General features: G+C 41.0%; 1 protein-coding gene across 1 annotated transcript in view; it reads right to left on the reverse strand.

Annotated features, from left to right (window-relative positions):
- Nucleotides 1-22,185, reverse strand: part of LOC149018649 (bifunctional dethiobiotin synthetase/7,8-diamino-pelargonic acid aminotransferase, mitochondrial-like) — a 107,753-nt gene extending 85,568 nt beyond the window's left edge. The window contains exons 1-4 of the mRNA XM_089152811.1: nt 21,237-22,185; nt 885-1,055; nt 443-704; nt 77-157 (exon numbers count right to left, since the gene is read on the reverse strand). Coding sequence (XP_089008937.1) covers nt 77-157; nt 443-704; nt 885-1,055; nt 21,237-21,985 — 1,263 coding nt within the window. The 5' untranslated portion in view covers nt 21,986-22,185. The remainder of the gene's footprint in view (nt 1-76; nt 158-442; nt 705-884; nt 1,056-21,236) is intronic.
- Between the last annotated feature and the right edge of the window lie 486 nt (nt 22,186-22,671).

Raw genomic sequence — 22,671 nt, forward strand, 5'->3', positions numbered from 1 at the left:
CAAATACGGTACCAAGTAATGATAACGGAATCAATGATCTAACTAAGATGAGAATGAAAAGTTTCATAGGGATGACCTGTAAAGTGGCATCTGGTCCTTGAGTCCACCAACTAGCACAAGCATCAAATTGGTGGGTAATAAAATCATTATTCCTAACCTACATTCAGAAATTCAAAAAGTGGTGAACAGTTAGTTGACATATTCGAGTCAATGTCTACAAGCACATATAAGGTAAAGATACACCAAGAAGAAACAGCAAAAAGCAGAAAGAAGATAATAGAAGTTCAAAAGGAATTTAGCAACTAGAGGTTCACTGAAACCAGATCTTCATACATTACAAATAAATTAGTGGTCAATAAGCAATCCCAAGAACTGAAAAATGTGTGATCTGATAGTACTAAAAGCTTGTAGTCAGAGAAAACAAAAGATGAAAAATACAAACCTTATGAACAGCAAATTTCTCACCACATCGGGAATCTATTACTGTCACAAATTCTTCAGGAATGAGTTTGTGCTGAGTAAATGGCCACCAAAAAATATCCCCTGCCTTCTTTGGCATTTCGCGTAACCTCTCGAGTCTTTCTGAATGAGCTGATAGCATTATATTTTTCAGTGCATAAAACACACTCTGAGATTCATCAAACCATTCCATGAGGTTGTCTGATGGATCTTGTGGAATAGGAGGAAGCACAAGCACAGGCACCCTAGGAGGACCCAAAGGAAAGAAAGAAACCACAAACACAAATAGTAAGGACACAGTGACAGTAGCTGTTTCAAAAGAAGCACATAGAACAGGCCAAGCATCAACTCTATTTTAATTCACAAATATAATAATCAGTAGCCAAAAGTATTTGTTAAAGAAAATATCAAAACTAGTCAGTTACCTGTTCTGCAGATAAGAAGACAAGGGAATCTCGTTTACCAGCCCATGATCTTCAAAAATAACAGCAACAACATCATATCCGCGAAGTTTTAGGCTCTCGTATGCTGAAACAGTCCCAGATATACCACCCAACCTGCCATCCCCCACAAGAATAGCAGGCAACCTGAAAGGCCTGTTATATCGGAAGAGTGTAAGCATGATTATAAAAGAGTTGCAAATGGTAACACTTATCATAGCTCTAGAAACACGTCACTGAAATGTAAAATTGGACACTAATGATATGTATCCGTGAGGACATATTGCTGGAGAGTTGATGGTACAGACTCTTTAAGTTGTGAATCATAAAGATGACAAGCCCAGAACCTGCATATTCTTGTCCCTACTCACTTTTCTGGGGTTGCATGTTGTTCCTCAAGTTCAAGTTCTTGAACCTTGAGTAAGGTTTCCCCAATTTTTCTTCAACTTGATGTGCCACCTGAACTACTTCCTTGGTAGTATCCAATCTACTGGCAGAAAGTATGAAACAAATGCATATGTAAAGGTTTGCCAGCATAAGCCAGTAACAGTTTACCAGTAGTATCCCAGGATAAGCCAAGAAAGGTTTACCATTAGCATCCCTTATCACCTCACCATACACTGCTGCTGCATCTACCAAAGCCCACTCACAGTACAAAGCCACCGTATGACTGGGTGGCTTATTTCATGAGCAGGATGGATTAACATCATAAATTAACTCAAACAAGTCACAGTGGTTTTGGCTTTTTTCCCCATGAATCAACCATGAGCTTTTCCGGTGATCCTCCGGTGATGTCTCCTTCCCTTTCTCCGTTACCCCTCTCTCCCCCACCTTCGCCTGTCTCTTCCCCATCAATCAAACCTCCTTTACCACCAGCTAAACCTTGGAATTCTTTTTTCTCTGAACCTTCTCTCCCTATTGGAAATCTTAACCTTCCTTCCCCCAACCACCAAAAATCACCCCCCTCTTGCTCACTGTCCTTCCTCCTCCACTGCTCCCGGTGTCTCCCGCTGGAAAACTGCCATTATTGGCCAATTTCTTGGTCCCGTTCCCCCTTTCAACATCCTTAAAGCTTCCCTTTCCAAACAATGGAAGTCTTCGGGCCTCATGGATGCTTACCTTTTAGATTCTGGTATTTTCCTCTTCAATTTCTCTTCCCCTGACTGTCAAGATCGTGCGCTGGTTGGCTCTCCTTGGTCTGTGGGAAAATCTCAAATTTTTGTCAAGCCTTGGTCTCAATCTTTGCCTCTCCGCAAGGTCGACTTTAACTCTCTTCCCCTGTGGATCAACCTTCCTGGTCTGCCTCTTGAATTCTGGAATTGTGATTGCCTTAGTAGAATCGGCTCTGCTATTGGTACTCCCCTGCGCGCTGATGTCAAGACTCTCAACATGGAGAAGCTCTCGTATGCCAGATTATGTGTGGACTTCCCTGCTACTAAACCTCTTCCTGCTTCGATCTCCATCTCTGATAATAATGGCCTGCTGTATGATCAAGTTATTGTTTATGATTGGTTTCCTTTGCATTGTGATATCTGTCTCTCATTCGGTCACGATAGTGCTTCCTGTTGCTCAACGGACCTCTCTCGGACGATAGACACTGCTGTTCAAGATGTCTCTGCTGCTCCCATTCTTGAGAAAATGCCCCCCATAGCTCCTCCGCGAACCATTGATATCTTGGAAAAGATCACTACTTCGGTTCCCTCTGCTCCATCCACCGCTGTTGAAGAAGCCAGCATTAATGATGATTCAAACCCTTTCATAGTCAAAACTTACCGGCAACTCAGAAGAGGAAACAGGGTGCCTCCGCCGGCGACTTGCGCTGCTCCCAAAGCCATGAAAAGTTCTGCTACAACCTGCAAATCCCTGATTCCTGCAAACCCGCATCTCATGACAGGGCCTGCTACTGCTGCCGCTACTACTGAAGCCTCTCCTAGCTTCTGCACCTCGGAGACAGCTCCCAAGGATCCGAAAGTCAAGCTCCGACCTGACCGATCATCGACTGGTATGTCCCGTCCTGGAAAAGTTTCTCAATCTCCCTCCTTTCACGAATCTAATTTTCTTACAAGCTCCGCCTCTACCCAGAATTCCAAAAACCCTCTTTTATCACCTGCTAACCCCCTGTTAGACCAGTGACCCATCATTTCTGGTTCAACCCTATCCAAAACCATCACCTCAAACACCCCTTACCCAATAAAGCCCAATTCCACTTTTCATAAACCCAAAACTTGTCCTGGCCCATCTACCTCTCTTTCCCATTTGCCTCCCATTTTACTTGGACCTTCCCTGACTTCGCCTGGCCCATCAAAAGCCCCCAGCCATATTACCCATAAGCCCATTATTCCCTTAAAACCCACCGCTTCCAACTTACTTCACTTAACCAGTTCCTCTCTTAAGCCCGCCACAGCCATCCGTCCCCTTAACCGATTACACGCCACCAACAAAAGACAGCCCATTGACCTCAACTCCCCCAACCCCCTGTCCTCTGTCACTCAACCCGTAGCCATTGAACCAGACCATTTGCTCACCCCTACGACTAGCTTTCCCATCCATGAACCTTCATCCCCAAACTCCAACTCCTCCATTGACCCAGACCCCTTTGTAACCCCATCTCCCCCCAGCTCCCCCCTGTGTGAGTTTCCAACCTTCAACTCCTTTTCTTTGATTGCCGCTAATTCCCCTCTGTGTTCTTCCCCCAACAGCAACTTAGATGCCCCCTCTCCTTTTGATCCTTATGTCTGAGTTCTTTATCTGGAATGTCAGGGGTCTCAATACCCTGGCCAAGCAAGCTGAGATTAAAAATACAATTAAGACCTCAAAAGTCTCTTTGTGTGCCCTTCTCGAAACCCATGTCCAAGTGAACAATGCTCATCGGATTGCCCAATCTATAGCCCCTTCTTGGTCTTTCATCTCCAACTATTCCGACTCTCCTAATGGTCGTATCTGGATCCTTTGGGACTCCACTGTTTTCCAAATCTCTCTTCTTAGATCCTCCCCTCAACTCATGCATCTCAGCATTCTCTCAAATAACTTGCCCCCTTTTCTCCTCTCCATTGTTTATGGTTTCAACCGAGTTGCTGATCGCGCCCCCCTTTGGGAGGCTATCCATTCTATTTCTTCCTCATCTCCGGAGCTCCCTTGGGGCATCGGAGGGGACTTTAACATCGTCCGTTTTTCTCATAAGCGTGTTGGAGGTTCCTCCCCGATTCCTGCCGCGATGGGAGACTTTAATGCCTGCTTAGATGATTCTGGTATTTCTGACTTTCGTTGGTCCGGCCACCCCCTTAGGTGGCATAATCACCGTTCTGGTCATGCCAGAATCGCCTCAAAGCTTGATCGTTTCCTCTCTAATGCCCCTTGGTTCTCCTCCTTCCCAGCCTCCAATGCCTATTTCTCCAATTTAAATATCTCTGACTACTCCCCTTGTTTTGTCCAACTCGCTTCCCCCTCCTCGATTGGTCCCAAGCCCTTCAAATTCTTCGACATGTGGACTTGAAGTCCTTCTTTCCTCCCCACTGTCATGGAAGCCTGGGCGAAGCCTGTCCATTGTTTCTCCCTTCCCCTCATTGCCTTTGCTCGCAGGCTTCGCAACACTAAGGAAGCCCTTCGCTCCTAGAACTCTTCCACCTTTGAGAATATTTCCTCCAGCCTCTCCACCTGTGGCTCTAATCTCCTTCGGGTCCAATCGCTCCTTCAAAATGATCCCTTCAATCCCTCTCTTGCTGAAGACAAAAGGACCCTTTCCTCTGATCTCTCCTCCCTCCTTTCCTCTGAGGAAAGCTTTCTCCATCAGAAAGCTAGAATCAAATGGCTTGAGCTTGGGGACTCAAATTCTGCTTATTTTCAACGCTCCCTCAAAGCTCGAAATAATCTTAACTCCATTCCCTTCCTCGTCACTAGTAATGGCTCTCGGATCTCTGATCCTGCTAGTATTAAGTAGGAGATTGTTTCCTTCTTTTCAAATCTCCTCTCTCCCCCCTCCATCTCTTCCCGTCCTCCTCTCCCCCCTGGCCTCATCAACAAATTCATTGATCCCTCCATCATCCCCTCCCTCTGTGCTATCCCTTCCTCTGAAGAGATTCTTCTTGCCATCCGATCCCATAAACCCAATAAAGCCCCTGGGCCGGACGGATTCAGCATGGGATTCTTTCTTGCCTCTTAGGATTTCATCAAGAATGACCTTGTTCAGGCCATCCGTAGTTTTTTCTCCAATCCTTCTCAACTCTCCTCCATCAATCAAACTTTCCTTTGCCTCATTCCCAAGAAGCAAGGAGCCTCCTCCCTCTCCGACTTCCGTCCTATCTCCTTTTGTAACCTCATCTACAAATTCATCTTTAAAGTCCTATCGAATAGGCTAAAAAAGACTCTCCCATCTCTTGTTAGCCCAAATCAGTCTGCTTTTATCTCAGGGCGTAGTATTGAGGACAACATCCTCCTCTGTGCGGAAGTTGTCCGTGGCTTCCAAAGATCTGTGCACTCCCCGGCTGCTCTTTTAAAGGTTGATCTTCATAAAGCCTTTGATTCTATTCACTGGGACATCATTAGTGTTGTTCTCTCTTCCATGGGCTTCCCTCTCCCCTTCATTCATTGGATTGAAATCTGTATCTCTACGCCCCGCTTCTCCATTCTCACCAATGGCTCTCCTGCAAGCTTCTTCTCGTCCCGCGTTGGCATTCGCCAAGGCTGCCCTCTCTCCCCCTACCTCTTTACTTTGGCTTTAGAAGTTCTCTCCCGCATCCTTCAATCCAAAACCGGTCAGCTCCTCATCTCTCCCATCTCCAAGTGTAGGTCCCTTAATCTTACCCATCTTGCCTTTGCTGATGATCTTATGATCTTCTCCAAAGCGGATCATCAATCCATTTCTTCCATTCTCTCTGCCCTCTCACTTTTCGAATTCCTCTCTGGCCTTGGTGTCAACCTTGATAAATCCACTTTCTTCCTCTCTAGGGTTTCTGATCAGCTTCGTTCCTCTCTCCTTCTGCTCTCAGGCTTTATGCTTGGATCCTTTCCCGTCGTCTATCTTGGGCTTCCTCTCATCCCTGGCAGGCTTACCCGCCACCATTGCCTTCCAATGCTTGACCATATCCGTAAGAAGCTCCAACTCTGGAAGGGTAAGCTTCTGTCCTTTGCCGGTAGAGTGGTCCTCATTCACTCTGTGCTTCAATCCTCTTATCTCTACTGGTGTGGGATCTATCGTCCATGATATGGAATCCCTATTCTGCGGCTTCCTTTGGAAAGGGTGGGAGGCCACCCATTTCATCCATCCTGTCTGTTGGTCAACCATTTGCCACCCAACCTTTGAGGGAGGCCTTGGCATCCGTAGGATCTCTGATGTCAACCACGCTTGTCTTCTCAAACTCATTTGGAAAATTACCTCAAAGCAAGATTCCATTTGGGTTAATTGGGTTCATTCTCACCTTCTTCGCTCTGACTCCTTCTGGACTTCTCCCTTGCCCTCGAATCCTTCTTGGGTCTGGAGGAAACTCCTCTCCCTTCGTCCTCTAGCTCTCATTGCTATTTCTACCATCATCTCCTCTGGACCTTCCACCTCCTTTTGGCTACACCCGTGGCATTCGATGGGCATTCTCTACACTCATTTTGGTCCCCGTACTGTTTATGACTCCCGAATCCCCAAGATACTCCGTTGTCTGCTTTTATCTTTGATGGCTCCTGGAACCCCGCTCCCCTTCCCCTTCTCACATAGGTTTGGGATACTCTTCCCCCTATCGTTAGCTTTGCCCACGACCTCACTATTTGGCTCCCTTCCCCCACCAAAATCTTTTCCACCTCCTCTGCATGGCATCACCTTCATACTCATAACCCCAAACCCCCCTGGGTTTCCTTGGTTTGGTTCAAAGGCTTCATCCCTCGCCACTCCCTTACCCTTTGGAGAGTTCTCAACCAAGCTATCCCCACCCAATCTTTCCTCATTAGCCGCCATATCCCAGTCAACCCCAACTGCATCCTCTGCTGGAACGACTTGGAAAACATTGATCACCTCTTCTTCTCTTGCCCTTCCTCTAGATCTATCTGGAGAAAAGCCCTTGCTTCTATTTGGTCCCGTTCGAGGCGCTCCTATGGGTTTGCGCGTGATTGGTCTTGGATGGTGAGAAACTTTTCAGGCTCTTCCATTTGTGATCGGATTGGTAAGCTTGTTTTCTGTGCCTTTATTCACCACATTTGGTGGGAGCATAATCTCAGGAGATGGACGTCCAAATCTCGCTCTATTGACTTGATTTGGAAAGCCATCTATTTTGATGTTTCCTCTAAGCTATTAGCTACCCCCCATCCCCCTATTGATGATACCCCAAGGAACAGATTCATTGTTGTCTCCTGGGGTCTCAGCTCTTCTTTTCGGCCTTGTATCGTTGTTTCCGTTCTTTTAACATACTTATTTATTCATCCAAAAAAAAAAAAAAAAAAGTTGGAGTCTAGACAAAATAACTAACCTACTACCCATGCAAGCAAATGAAAGATTCAATTTTGGCTTTAAATATGTGAACAAAAGATGAACCTACATCATATTTCCCAATTAATGCTTAATAACACCATCATATAACACAATGGAAGACTTAAATAATCATAATCGACATCAGGTTAAATAAATCCAACATCTAAATATGCTGGTATAGAGAAGTTAAATAAATCTTCATACATCCATATCCATAAATCTCAAACTTGCCAAATCATCTAAGTTTAAATCCAAATCCAAATTCATTAAAATCTTGAAATGATTTGATATATCATAACATTCATCTCACTGGGCAGTCTGCTGCCAGGGTAAATTTCTATACCCGAACTTGGTTATGAGAGAAGGCATAATTCGAAGATTTGAGAATTTGAATTTGAACTAAAATGATTTGTTAATTTTGAAATTAAGGACATCACTTTTAGATGTGGTGTCACCAGACAAAATAAGCAATGCACGACACTGGCCCAAGTGTGGTGATAAGTGCTCAAGAGTTAGCTAGGGTGTCCTCTATAAGCGACGCTTTCCATCGACACCTGAATGCAGCGATGAGTAGGCAAGGGTTCTCACGCCATGGACAAGTGCAGGTAAAGAAGCTAGTCCAAAAACGTAGGAATAGATTGGAATCTTGGAACATAGGATCTTAAACAGGCAAAAGCTTAGAATTGATAGATGTTATGAGAAAAAAAAATGATTAATATAGCTTGCATTTAGGAGACTAGATGGAAGGTAAAAAAGCTAAAGAGTTGGATGACTTTAAACTTTGGTATACTGTGGATAAACTAATAAAAATGGAATAGTTATAATAGTGGATAAAGACTTTAAGAATGATGTGGTAAATGTTAAAAGAGTAGGTGATAGGATTATTGCTATCAAACATGGTGCAAATTTCGGTCAACCCAAGCAAAAATCGAAATCTCCAGGTTTCAACTAAAATTTCAGTTGAAACCTGGTATTTGTTTCTTTTAATTTCAACCCTACATTTCGGGTCTTATATAACCTCCATTTCATCTGATTTTTTGCCTCCTCCCTATTTAAAGCATAATAAACACAATAGAACTAGTATTTTGCCAAAAAAAACTACTAAAAATTTATTATGTAGGTATACTAACAAATGACTAGTTCTGACAAATACAAATTATATTGCATACAGGCATAGAATCATTAGAATATCTGAATTGTTTGATAGAATGATTACATATACAACAAGTCAACAAAATACAATGACAAACTAGATCAAGTGATGGTGTCTCATATATATTAAGTTGAAGCCCATATATTTTGTATACATAAATTTAAAAAATAATTTTTAAAATCAGAAATTTTAAAAAAAAAAATAGTAGCAAATAATAGAAAAATAAGTTTAACAACACCAAATCATAGATCATCGTCCTAGACTAAACATATATTAATTTCAAGGCAATACAAGATCATTTAAAGCATAAACAAAACAAAAATTGAAAAAAAAAAAAGGGGAAGTTTGGAACTGTGGGGCATGGCTCATGCTTCACATTCTATTGCCGATTTGCCACTAAAGTTTTTTTTGTAGCTAGTGTGCCTTAAGAGGTGTTTGGAGGAAAAAGAAGAGTAAAAGAGGTGTTTGAAGGCAAAGGAGTCGTGGAAATTAGGCGAAAATGGGATAGAAATCAACAAAAACAAAGAAAAATAAGTTGGAGTATCAAAACTTGCGACATTTAGGTCGAAAACTGCGAAGTTTAAGTTGACTCCCAAAAATGCTGACTTCGATTGAAATTTTGACCATTTTGATCGAAATTTATTCCATGCTATCAAAGCTTGTAATGGAGAAAGATATTGTAAATATAATTTATGCATATGCAACTCAAGTAGGATTGGATGAAAGTCTGAACTTAGAATTTTGGAAAAATATGGATGGATTAATGCAAGGAATTCATCAAAGAGAAAATATTATTACAGGGGGTGATCTAAATGGACATACAAAAAAGATCAAAAAGGCTATGACAGTGTACATGGAGGTTATGATTTTGGAGATTGGAATGAAGAAGGGATCTCAATTTCAGATTTTGATGTTGCTTTTAATCTATCTATTGTAAATACTTACTTTAAAAAAAGGGAAGAGCATTTAATTACCTTTAAAAGTGGACATCATAGAAGCCAAATAGATTTCATCTTAACTAGAAGGACTGATAGATTATTGTGCCAGGGTTGCAAGGTGATACCAAGGGAAAGCTTAACTACACAATATAGACTTATGGCCTTGTATATGTGCCTAACATCAAAAACTCATAAAAGGTGCAAGGTTAACTATCCTATGATAAGATGGTGGAACTTGAAAAGAGAGTACTTGAAATCCTTCGCTAATGAAGTAGTCAAACAAGGAAAAGTGGGATTTTGAGGGAGACACTAATGCGATGTGGAATGAAATGGCCATGTGTATCAAGAAAGTGGCTAAAGATATCCTAGATGAATCAAAAGGAAAAGTCCATTCTTATAGAAAGACTTGGTGGTGAGATAGTGAGGTTTAAGCTATCATTAAGAATAAGAGAGCTAGTTTTAAGACTTGGCAAAGGACTAAGGACATTGAGGATCTTCAAAGGTATAGATTGGCTAGAAATGAAGCTAAGAAAATTGAGGAAAAGCAAAGGAGAAGTATGAAGAGTTATATAATAAATTGGGACTAAGGAAGGGGAAAAATCTATTTATAAGATAGCTAAAACAAGGGATACAAAGAGTAGAGATCTTGACCATGTTAGATGTATTAAAAGTAGAGATGGTAAAGTACTAGCATGTGATGAGGACATTAAGAAAAAATGGGAAATCTATTTTTCTAGTATGCTAAACGAGCATACTTCAAGCACCTGTGATTTGAACGATTACACCATTCACCAAAGCACCAATTTTAAAACATATATGCAGAGAATTTTGATGTTTGAAGTAAAAGAAGCACCAAGGGAAATAAAACTAGGCAAGACACAAGGTCCTAATTTTTTTCCAATAGAAGTATGGAAGAGCTTGAGAACCCACGGGCTAGTTTGGTTGACTAAGTTGTTTCATAAGATTACGAGTATAGGGAAAATGCCAGATGAATGGAGGAGAAGCATCGAGGTTACAATTTACAAAAATAAAGGAGATACTCAAAGCCGTAATAACTATAGATGCATTAAACTGATGAGTCATACTATTAAATTATGGGAGAGAGTAATTGAAACTCGATTGAGAAACTTAACCTCAATTACAGAGAACCAATTTGGGTTTATGCTAGGAAGATCTACGATAGAGACTATTTACTTAATTAGGAGACTTCTTATGAAAAGGTATAGAAAGTGTAAGAAAGACCTTTATATGGTATTATTGACCTAGAAAAAGCTTACGATAGAGTTCCTAGAGCGTTAATTTGGCAAGTACTAAAGAAAAGAAGGGTCGCAAGTAAATACGTGGACATAATTAAGGATATGTATAATGTTTCAGTGACAAGTGTAAAAACAGTGAGGGGACAAAATAATGAATTCCCAATTACAGTTGGGCTACATTAAGGATCAACTTTAAGCCCATATCTATTTGCACTTATAATCGATGAATTAACCAAAAACATTCCAGCGAGGTTCCTTAATGTATGCCTTTTGCTAATGATATTGTGTTGATATATGAGACTCAAGTAGGATTAATACCAAGTTAGAATCATGGAGAGTAGCTTTGAAATCAAAAGGCTTTAAATTAAGTAGAATGAAGACAGAATATTTAGTTTGTAACTTTAGTCATGATCGGGCAGAGAATAAGGTAGTGAAACCTGACGACAAAGAGATTCCTCAAAGTGATTGTTTTAGGTAATTGGTTCAATCATTAATAAAAGAGGTGATATAGAGGATGATGTTTCCCAAATAATCAAAATAGGATGGATGAAGTGGAGAGGTGTGTCCAAGTCTTGTGTGATCGACATATTCCATTAAAACTTAAAGAAAAATTCTATAGGACCGTTGTTTAACCAGCTATAATGTATAATGTGAAGTGTTAGATTGTTAAAAAGAAGGGATAATTACTGTTGCCCCCCTGTACTTTGATTTTATTACTAATAAAACCCTGTTCTTTACAAAATTACTGTTGCCCCCCTTCCTTATAACGGTGTTAAGTAGCCGTTAAGTTTGAATATGTAATGTCCACTTTGTCCTTCATTAAAATTAAGAAATCAAAAGACGATACTACCCCATTTATAAAAACTAGATTAAATGTCAATTTTACCCTAACTTCATTTATTTTGAATTAAAAAAATATTGGTTTTCCACCTTCACTAAACATATTTATTTTGAATTAAAGAAATTGACAAAATTCAAATTCGATTTTGGTTTCCCACCTTCTCCTCTAGCATACGTAGGGAAGGAATCTTACCAGAGAAGGAATTAACGAAGTAGGTGATATTCAGTTTCCAAATTTGAGTTGAATTCTATCTTCCCTCCTCTTCGGTTTCTATTTTAATTTTATTCAATTATTATTTCTTTATTTTGGTGTTTTTTTTGAGTAAAACAGATTATGATTATTTTTTTCTCTACAATTAATTAAGGGTATTACTGTAACTTGACAAAAGGGTAAATAAGTAAAGAGATAAGTAAAAGGGTATTTTGGGATTTTTAAAAAATTTGGAGATGCCACATCATCAATAAACTAACGGAACTTAACAGTAGGGGGCATTAGTAATTATAGACAAAGTTAAAGGTTGGATTAGTAATTTTATAAAATACAGGGGATACATTAGTAATAAAATCAAAGTACAGGGGGGCAATAGTAATTATCCCTAAAAAGAATCATATAGATAAACTCAATGTAGCATAAATGAAGATGCTAAAATGGATGAGTAGCAAAACTATGATGAATAAAAAAAAGGAAGGATCATATTAGAGTTGATCTACAAGTTGCTCCCATAAGTGATAAGCTACGAGAAAGCTGTTTGCAGTGGCACGGCCACCTTCAAAAGAGTCCTATAAATGCCCTTGTTCGGAGAAGTAATATAATCCAAATTGAATGAACCAAAAGGGCTAGGGTAAGATAACCGTAAAAGAAGTGGTGAGAAAAGATACATAGCTTAGGCCTTGTATCTAACATGGCTCAAACATAACTAATTGGAGGGCAATAGTCCATGTAGTCGACCCCATTTAGTTGGGAAAAGGCTTATTGTTGTTGTTGTTGTATGCGGTGTCACCAGAATTTTAAGCATAGGACTTATGGATCCATTTTAACGTGATGTAATTTTGATTATTTAAGTTTTCCACTGCTTTATGACAGTATTATTGAGGACTAATTGGAGAATATAATTTAAGGTTCATTTTTTGTTTCATATATCAAAAAACCCACCAATTTTGTCGATTCTTGATGACCCTTAAAGCTGAGGCCAGTTTGGGGGTGTTTACACATAAAATAATTAGACTACTTCCAACTCTTGTTGAACCAAGAACCCAGGTTTGAGCAGACCCATCTGGGCTTGGATTTCTATAGTTGGTCATATTTGTCCAAACAAGTGCTACTGGATCACCCCTACTCAGATGCCAACATTTTGCCCAATTAGAGTTGGCCAAGTGGAAGAACAAGACAATAAAATGTGCAGGACCGCCAAGAGGGAACACATGACTACCAAGCACCAAGTGGGGTTCATCAACCTACATGGGAGCATGGAAGAAAATTCGATCGAAATGGTCGAAATTTCGATCGAAATGCCTGCAAAAATCCAACTCGAAACGAAATACAGTAGTAGGCACGAAAAGTATCCATTTCGTTTGGTATCGACCGAAATTTCGGTCGATACGAGTTGATATTTCGGCCCGATACCATATCGGGCCGAAACGACACTTGCATAGGCTTTAAAATACCCAAAATCGAGCTCATTTTCGACCTACCGTCAGTTTCGACTGTTTCGAGCGATATCGCCCTGGAGATTCCGGCCTGATTTTGCAATTTTTGCTGATTTCTCTTGCTTTCATCTCATTCTAAACCTAATTTCTAGTATTCCATTTCCTTCAAACACTTGATTTGCTCCTCCATTTGTGCATTTTCTCAAATCTTGCAAGGTGAGTAACCAACTTCCTCATTTTTTTATTTTTGTTTCATTTGTGCCTTAAATCATGTTAGATTGCTTCCAAATTTATATATGTTTACTTTAGAGTGATGATCTATGAATTTGTAGTGTCAAAATTATTTTTTGATTCTTCCTACTATTTTTTTTTTTCTGATTAAAAAATTATTTACTAAATTATGTATATTCTTAAAATGTTTATGTATAGTACATGTATAAGCTTCAAATGAATGTATGTGAGAGTTGAGACACCATATTTCTGTGATGGTGTTGAATTAATTTTTTTCTTCTGTTAATTATGTAATTTTACTGTATTTAATATATATTTAAATAATTAAAAATATATATTTAAATATTAAAAAAATAATTAATTTCTGTCTTAAATTTAAAAATAGGAGAGTATTAGTGGAAGCATGTATGCAATTTTTTGAGCATGTTGTGGATATTTTTAAGATAGTTAGTGTGTATTTTATATATTTTAAAATTATTTATATATTAAAAAATACTTATATAGTTATACATATTTTTTTTTTTATATTTAAAAATAGGAGGTTATTATTAGAAGCATGTATATCATTTTTGGAGCATATTGTGGAGCTTTTCAAGATACTTAGTGTGTGTTTTTTGTATCAGGCACTCTATTTTAAAGATCTCAGACATAGCTTGGGATCATGGGAGGCCACTGACAGCTGATAAGAGGAAGAACGAGTGTAATTACTATAAGAAACAAATAGGAGGAGGTGGGGCCACTAGATTGAAGGTGCATCTAGCTGGTGGCAACAGGGATGTAACAGGGTGCCCAAAGGTGCTCAGAGAGGTCAAGAGGGCAATGGCCTCATATATTAGTGGTGGAAAGCAAAAGAGGAAAGAGAAGAGAACACGAGGGGATGAGTTCGAGGATGCCGCTTAGATGACCTTCCAGATCCTGAGGGTTATGGTAGGGATGAGCCAGGAGACAGTGACCCTGATCCAGAGGCCGATCAGCTGAGGAGGGCGATGATGATGAGTAGGGAGCAACATAGGATTGATGACATCAGGAGGCAACAGAGGGGGTCTGGGTTGTGGGTCCTCTAGAGAGCCAGTAGGTATGGGAGGCACAGGTGGCTCCCAAGTCCCTATGAGGAGGTCTCAGAATGTGAGGCAGGAGGCTCCTATCCCACAGGCCCCTACAAGGGGTCGAGCTTCCTCGGCACATCCTACAGATCCGGATCTTGAGATTCTTCGCAATGATCCGGCCCTATTTGCGAGGCCTGAGCATAAACAAAGAAAGTTGAAGCACTTATGGGGAGTGTGAAGGAGAAAGTGGGGATCGCTTTCTCCAAATGGGCGCATTACCATAGTGTTCCAGCACATACAGCCCAGGAGCCCTACTACAGAGATATGATTGAGCAGATAGGCAGGGCTGGGAGTGGTGTACAAGGCCCCACTCCATATGAGATATAATGTGTATTTGCCTAAGCATAAAGAGGACATAAATGAGTACATTAAGGGATTAAAGCCCATGTGGAATCATTATGGAGTAACTCTAATGGCTGATGGTTGGACTGGTCCCACTAGACAGTCCATCATCAATTTCATGTTGAATTGTGATGGGAGGACAGTGTTCCTCAAGTCAATAGATGCATCCGGTGAGAAGAAGGATGCAAAATACATTTACAAATTACTGAAGCAAGTGGTGAAGGAGGTTGGAGTGGAAAATGTAGTTCAAATTGTGACTGATAATGGCTCCAACTACAAGAAAGTTGGGTTGAAGATGCAGGAGAACTTCAGGTATCTAAAGTCTAAACATATAGTATTAATTTTCATTTATAAATACATATATTTACATTACACATATACATGTACACTTTATAACTTTGTATTGATGGCTTGATGCCTTGATGGATGGACAAATATAGGCTCTTTTGGACTCCTTGTGCTGCTCACTGCATTGACTTAATGTTGAAGGAGATTGGAATGTCAAGCTTGTGAAGAATACGGTGGACCAAGCTCGACATGTTAGCACCTTCATATATAACCACACCTATGCATTAAGGATGATGAGGGACAAGTGTCAGGGTGAGTTAGTGAGGCCAGGCATAACCAGATTTGCTACTACTTGGATAGCACTGCAGAGCTTTGAGAGTAGGAAGACTGGCCTTAGGAGTATGTTTGCATCAGAGGAGTGGTTTAACTGGGAGGGTTCTTCATCAGTGGGAGGAAGGAGAGCTCAGTTGACTATCCTTGATGAGACTTTCTGGCACAATGTGAGGATAGTGGTGAAGATGCTTGAGCTTCGTGGTGAATGTGTTGAGGATAGTAGATCAGCAAAGAAAACCTACTCTAGCACACATATTTGCTGCAGTAGATAGGATGAAGCAGCAAGTTGCTCAGGTCCACCCACGCGGCAACAAGAAAGTCCCTCAAATCATCAACACTAGATGGGAGTCTATGTTGCAGCATCCACTGCATAAGGCTGGTGAGTTGTTAAGTCTAGTATTTAATTTAATTTTCATTATGTTATCACACTATTAAGCATTAACTATTCCCTTTTATGACATACTTTTTCTTACACAGCATACTATTTAAATCCCAAGTACCATTACAAGGACAATCTTGGGATGAGGCAAGATTTGATGGATGCTGTCCAAATTGTAGTGGAGAAGTTCGAACCGGATACAGCTAAACAAGCAGTCATCCTTATGGAGGTGAGATAGTGATTAGAATCATTTGATATTCACAATTCGTAGTTTTATACTAAGTCATTAACCTAGTAAGTAGTAACTACTAACTAGTTATTGTTTTTTCTCTTTATATATTAGATAAAGGCTTTTAGGGATGCCACTGGTAGCTTCGATCGTATCAGGACGGGAAACCGCCCCTGCAGGTAAGTTCATTCATTTATTTCATTATACATTTAATTATTATATTCTATCTTTAATTTAGTTATTTAAGTATTAAAATGACTTGGAGTCTATGTTTGTTGCAGCTGAGTGGTGGTTGCAATTTGGACGTGATTCACACAACTTGAGTAGAATTGCAAGCAAAGTGCTCTCCCAAACATGTTCTGCCACTAGTTGTGAGCGAAATTGGAGCACCTTCAGCCTCATTCACTCGAAGAGGCGCAACCGATTGGGTGTGAAGCGTCTAGAGGACCTTGTCTACCTACACTATAATATAAGACTGAGAGAGGATCATATTAGACAGGGGATGGATAGAGAGAGCACCAATATTGAGTTGGCCGACATATTTGAGATGGATGATGATGATAACCCAGTAGTTGACTGGATCAGGGATAGTGGAGACGGATTGCTGGATGAGGATGGAGGTCTTCCCAATAGTCAGATTGCAGAGGAGATGGGGGCTGATGTGGGGGAGTTCATGGCCCAGGAGGGGAGGCCACATGCAGAGCCCGCCCGTCCCTTCGTGCCACACCCTAGTGCATCTACCTAGAGTGAGGATTTGATTTTCTGGTCCGACAATGAGGATGAGGTGACTCAGGCCTCCGGCGATGACGACGATGGTGGTGATGATGACGGTGATGATGATGATGGAGGAGATGAGGAGGGTGTGGGACCTCGTGATCAGGATTCAGCTGATCCTAGGGAGAGACCACCACCACCACCAGTACGTGAGAGTCAAGGGGGGGAGGGACGACCCCCGAGATTCACGGGGAGAGAGTCGGTTCACCCACGCGACACGGATTCGGACCATACCGGAGCTGCATCTCGAGGCAAAAATGTTTCCTCTACATATTCGAGGAAGGGGAAGGGGAGACGGCATGGCTGGAGCACAGAGGACACGCCATCATATGGGTCCTACCGTCCATCCGATGCCGAGAGCTTGGTGGGATCTATGAGATCGATGAGCATTGATGATGCTAAAGACTCCTCCACCTCCAGAGGATCCGGATGGCATAGGCCTGCAGAGTCCTCATATGATACTGCTGTGGAGAGTATTGGTTCTACCGAGTCAACTTATGGTTATGGTCCTTATGGTTATCGACCATATGGTGTCCCTCCTGGCTATCGATTCAGGGTCAGGCCAGTCAGCCACGACTGGAGCCTTATGGTTATGGAGCAGCCTATGGAGCTTATGGTGTCCCTCCCACTGTCGATTATCGGAGTCGGCCACTGCGACCTTATCGGTATCCTTATCCTTCTCCTAGTCCCGAGAGCCGGGGCGGGGTGGTCTTTCATTTGTTGAGCGGATCTTCCACACTATTCCCACGACCACAAGGCCCACCACCACCAGTTCCTTTGGAGATTCACAACTTCCCACCGTTAGGGAATCTTATGCATTTGGATGAGGCCACATACAGAGGTGCAGTTCTTGACTATGTCCAAAACTATATGGGGCGGGGGCAAACATCATGGGAGTTATATTGTCATTTGTATGGGGTGCAGACGGAAGAGGGAGACCTTGAGGCTTGAATAGAATAGACTTGTAAGTTGTAACTTGTAACTTGTAAGTTGTAACTTGTAAGTAATAACAATACAGCTTCTTCTCTGATTCATGTACTATATACTTGGATTGTTGAATGTTACATTTTCAGTAATTTTTTAGTAAACTAGTAGTTATTATAGTGTTTATTATGCTTGAAATATCTAGTATGCAAAAATCCAAATCAATTTGAGTGCATTTGAGGCTCGAAATTGAGTTTTCAAGAATCAGGAAAAAAGTATCCAGTTTCGGTTGAAATTTCGACCGAAACCTCGAAATTTCGACCTTTTCCAAGGTCGAAATGTTCATATCGATCAAATTTTCTTCCTTGCATGGGAGGACAAAAGATTGATTTTGGGGCTGAGTTTTGACAAATGACCAATCTGGACCATTTATTGGGTATCCAAGAGCCAGAACTGCCATATCACTCTTCTATGATAGAATATGTACTCCCAAACATGAATTTCAGTGTTGGCCATTGCCAACTATACGATTTCCACCTTCCTCTAGTCCAATGGATCTACATTAAATCCTTTAGACCCATCTTTTCTTAATTTCCCATGCTGTGAAAAACATGAACTGTCAAGTTATATGTCATATAATCATAACCTTGCTCACTCAGGTAACTGATAAAAGAATGGGCATATCTCAAGGCACAAGGCTCCCTCAGCAGGGTCTGGGTGAATCATAGCGTAAGCAGCCTTCACCCTACTCTCAGAGAGGCTATTTCCAGACTTAAACATGTGAAGCTGGAGCAGACTTGCCATTGCATCAAGACCCACACTCTGGTTATTAATATAAGGAAGTATTTGGCCTCACTACCACATCCGAATTCGTTGAGTACTCCAACTAAACCAGGAGCTAAACTGTTATCTTCCTGGTTGATGATTAAATAAAATACCGGGGGCGGGGAGGTTGGTTGGAGGGAGATAGTGCACAAAGCTCCTGCTAGTGTGGAATCTGGGTTGGGTCATAATGCAAGCTGTGCCTTGCCACTGCTTACACAGAGAGGATGTTTCCAAACTCGAACCCTGTGACTACTGGGTCTTGGAGCAATTTTACAGTTGTGCTAAGGCCCATGCTCTGGTTATTTACAGAAAAAATTTGCTGACCAGACAACCATTAAACAACAATGCTCTTGAGACTGCATACCAATTCATTGATGTCATCCACTTAAGCCATAATTTACCAAACTGACTGCACCTTACCCACCACTTAGAAAAGGAGTGGGTAGAATTCCTTAGGGAACAAACCCACCTTTTTCATATTTGAGATATCCATGTGGTTGATTTGGTATTGCCACTTCAAAATATTTGAATTTATGAGAATGACTGGCATAACTTTAGCACACACTATCAATGGGAAATGGAAACTAATTGAAGTTGAAACCCCTCCTTGCAATCTGTCGTCCCACGCCCTTCTCTCTATCAACCCCCCCCCCTCAAAAAAAAAATTTTAAATCCTTCTCTGGACAATCTTCCTCCTGTCCTGCCCCCACCTCTCACCTCTCCCATGCCTTAAAATATTCAATCTACTGCCATGATAGATTTCAAAAATATTACCCACAACCAAATCACACGAATCGCCAAGAGCTGGTAAATACCAGATATAGCCCAGCCCCCAACCTTTACGTCAGATGAACCTCAAATTTGGACCAGTTGTAATTTACTATCAGTTCTTCCTCTAAGTAAGATTATGATACGATTAGATTCAAAATAATTTATCAAGAAAATGGTAGAAAGGAAATTCCAAAACTAGAAATAACCATCCATCGCCAATATTTCTGCATATAAAATTGGCCCATTATAGAAGTAAACCCAAAAATATCTAGCCCATTGCCCTTCTAACCCATCAGGTACTGAGATTCAGCTTATTAATCCATGCTTGGTCCAGTTTGATGGTCTGGCTTGCACTGGCTATTTGTTCTTTTGAACTACATTACGCCCAGCTTCAACTTCGTTTAGTAAATCAAGACCTTCTCTTTCCCTCCAGGACCAGAGTTTAATCCCATCACACCCTGCTCTGTAGAGATACAGGAATTGTTGCAGCTTTTGGACTTGAAGCGGGCTATCAAATGGAACCAAATCCAACAATGTGGCGTTGCTCACCATTTCTCAGCCAACAGGCCAAAGATGGGAGCTGGTCCAAACGATTGGTCTAGATGTGTTATCAGGCTGTTGCAAGTTACACTCCAGCCTTAATCGCTTAGAACAGTGCTTCAAATAGATAGGGAAAATGAAGAGTCATAATGACTGAACACCAAATATATTAACCAATCGTCCTAAGATGATGATGAGTACAGAAGGATGGGGGTCTATAGAAGATTAAGTTACGCCTACATCTAGAATTTTGCAAAAATGCAATAAAAGCAAGAAGATAGATAAAATAAAAAATAAAAAAAAGACAAATGCAGGTTTGATCATTGATTGATCCATTCTTCTTCTTCCTTTGGGGTATTTATGCTTCGGTAGTTGAGGCCCTTCCTTAAGTGTTAACCTTTGAATATGAAATCTACTCTAGTAGTGTGCACAGTTTCCCTCCACTTCCCTGCTTATTTTGCAAATGTGGGAAAGCAGCAGTTTCAGATCGCCTAGGGACATAACCACTGCATGATTGGCAGTTTGCTCGACCTGGCCAGTATTGGCCCTGTGGACCAGGTCTGAATCCTGGGTTCTGGACTGTCCCAGCACACTGTGGTTTGGAATAGAAGGTAAAGCCATGCTTAACAGATTAAGACAACAAACCTCCCAAGGCACCAGCCCTACCACTTGAATCAAAGCCTGCATTACAACCTCAAGTCCATGTTGCTGCACATAGTTTATCACCATCTCTTGCTACTATCCAGAAGCTACAACTGCAGCTAGATGTTGTGCCCCCAGCATCTGGCAGAGCACGACTGGCAATGGACACTCTGTCTCACCACCTCAACTCCTTTCACACCCACCCCTCTGTATTTAGCAGACCCCTGTACAACCCTCAGCCAAGCAGTTTTGCAATCTTCATTGTTGACTTATTTTAAGAAAACAATATGAAATTGAAGTCGAAATCCAACCAAAGAGAACCTACACCAATAACACTCAAAGCATTCTTTCCAAGAACTAAAGTCTCCTGTCTGATTCCAGCAATTAGTTTTAGCTTCCATTGCTCACAATCACTATTGAAAGATTCCATCAATGTTATTATAAAATATGCTATCTACTTCTGTTATAGTATTCACTTGTTTTTTGGGCAATAGTATTTACTTCAGTGATAGTATTTTGGCCAATTATTATTTTAAGTTATCATCTTGTTTGACTTGGCAGACTGTAATCATCAACAACAGCCACAAATATAGTGGTTCATCCGTACTCTCTTGAACAGAGCAAACCAGTCTAGAGAAGCAATTGAAAAGCTAAACAGACTAAACACGCACCTATACAAGTCGCATTGGAGAGTACCCGATGGCCCCGGACTCGCAACACCGCCAGCTGTTTCAATTAAGCACCAGATCCCTTCCTTCCGATCATAGCCTTCATCTATGGAGCAAACCTCAAGACATTTCTGCAAGGAATCCAACAACTGCGAATCAGGCACAACAGCACCTTCTCTCTCAGCAGCAAGGTGCGGCGAAATCGCCTCTTCCCAAGCATACATTGTCTTACAAACCAATTTTGACTTCACTACTCCAGCATTCTCCTTCTGTTCTCTCCTCTCCTCATACCAACATAAATTCCTAAATCCACCCTCATTTCCCTTCACCATTTCCGCTCCCATCACCTCTGCCGCAGCCGAAACCGAAACCTTCACAACATGATCAGAAGCAAGCAAGCTAACCGGATACTTCCGACGGATAAATATCTCGGAGCACTTCCGGTATACAAAGCGAGAATCGGAATCAACAGGAAAGCCTGTCTGAACAGGCTTGATGTAGGAGAATATGGTTGGCTTTGGAGAGAGAGTAGAAGATGGAGAGAGCACTGAAGAGGCGATACCAGCTGAAACTAGTGTTTTCCCAAGGCCTGTATTGGAACCCCAAACCATGTAAGTAGGGTGAGAGATGTTTACGTTTATCTCAGGAACTGAAGATGTTGGAATCGATATGTATCTGTGGAAATGCAGAGAGAAAGTGTTGCAGAGAAGACGACGATGAGACTTGTTTAAGATGACAATAGTGGAAGACATGGCTTAAACCCGTAGATGGAGAAAGAGCTTGAGCTGGTCCCCGTAAACAGAGAGAGGGAGAGAAGAGAGAAGAGAAGAGTTCACCCTGTAAAGCTCTTGAGGATATGATCCAAGTAAGCTTTCTTGGAGCTTCGTTAACGTCGCCCTCAGCTTCAAATGCGCGGTATAAGCCTATCACCTTCAAGGGGGTTAAGAGTGACGGTGAGTCGCTCTCTAATCCGGATCGGCTCTCCAAGATATCTACGATTTTCATTTGGAAGTTACAATTTTTATATGATTTTTTGGAGGTAATGAATATTCATAACAAAATATTATTTATTACATTTTCCTTTAGATGTCTATTAATAAATAATGTACCTTATAAAAAAAAATTTGTGTTATCTGAGGTTCATGTCGGGACCAGCTTGCGCACACCTTGATTACATCCTCAGGATGGGGGATGCTTGTCGTTCGCAAAGGTCAAACCCATGACCTCTCCATTGAAAAGTATAGATCGTACCATTCTACCAACCCTGCATTAACAATACCTTATAAAATTTTACTAAGAAAAAATCATGTAGAAAAAAATCATGTGAAAAAAATCATGTGAAAAAAATCTTAGTGAAAAAAAAGATTTATAAATATCTAAATAATACGTATTGGTAGTTGTCTTATTAAAAATCTTATCAAGAAAAATTAGTAGGACA

The sequence above is a fragment of the Hakea prostrata genome, chromosome 4, assembly GCF_041222555.1.
Source record: "Hakea prostrata isolate BN-2017 chromosome 4, UWA_Hpros_2, whole genome shotgun sequence".
Classification (NCBI taxonomy): domain Eukaryota; kingdom Viridiplantae; phylum Streptophyta; class Magnoliopsida; order Proteales; family Proteaceae; genus Hakea; species Hakea prostrata.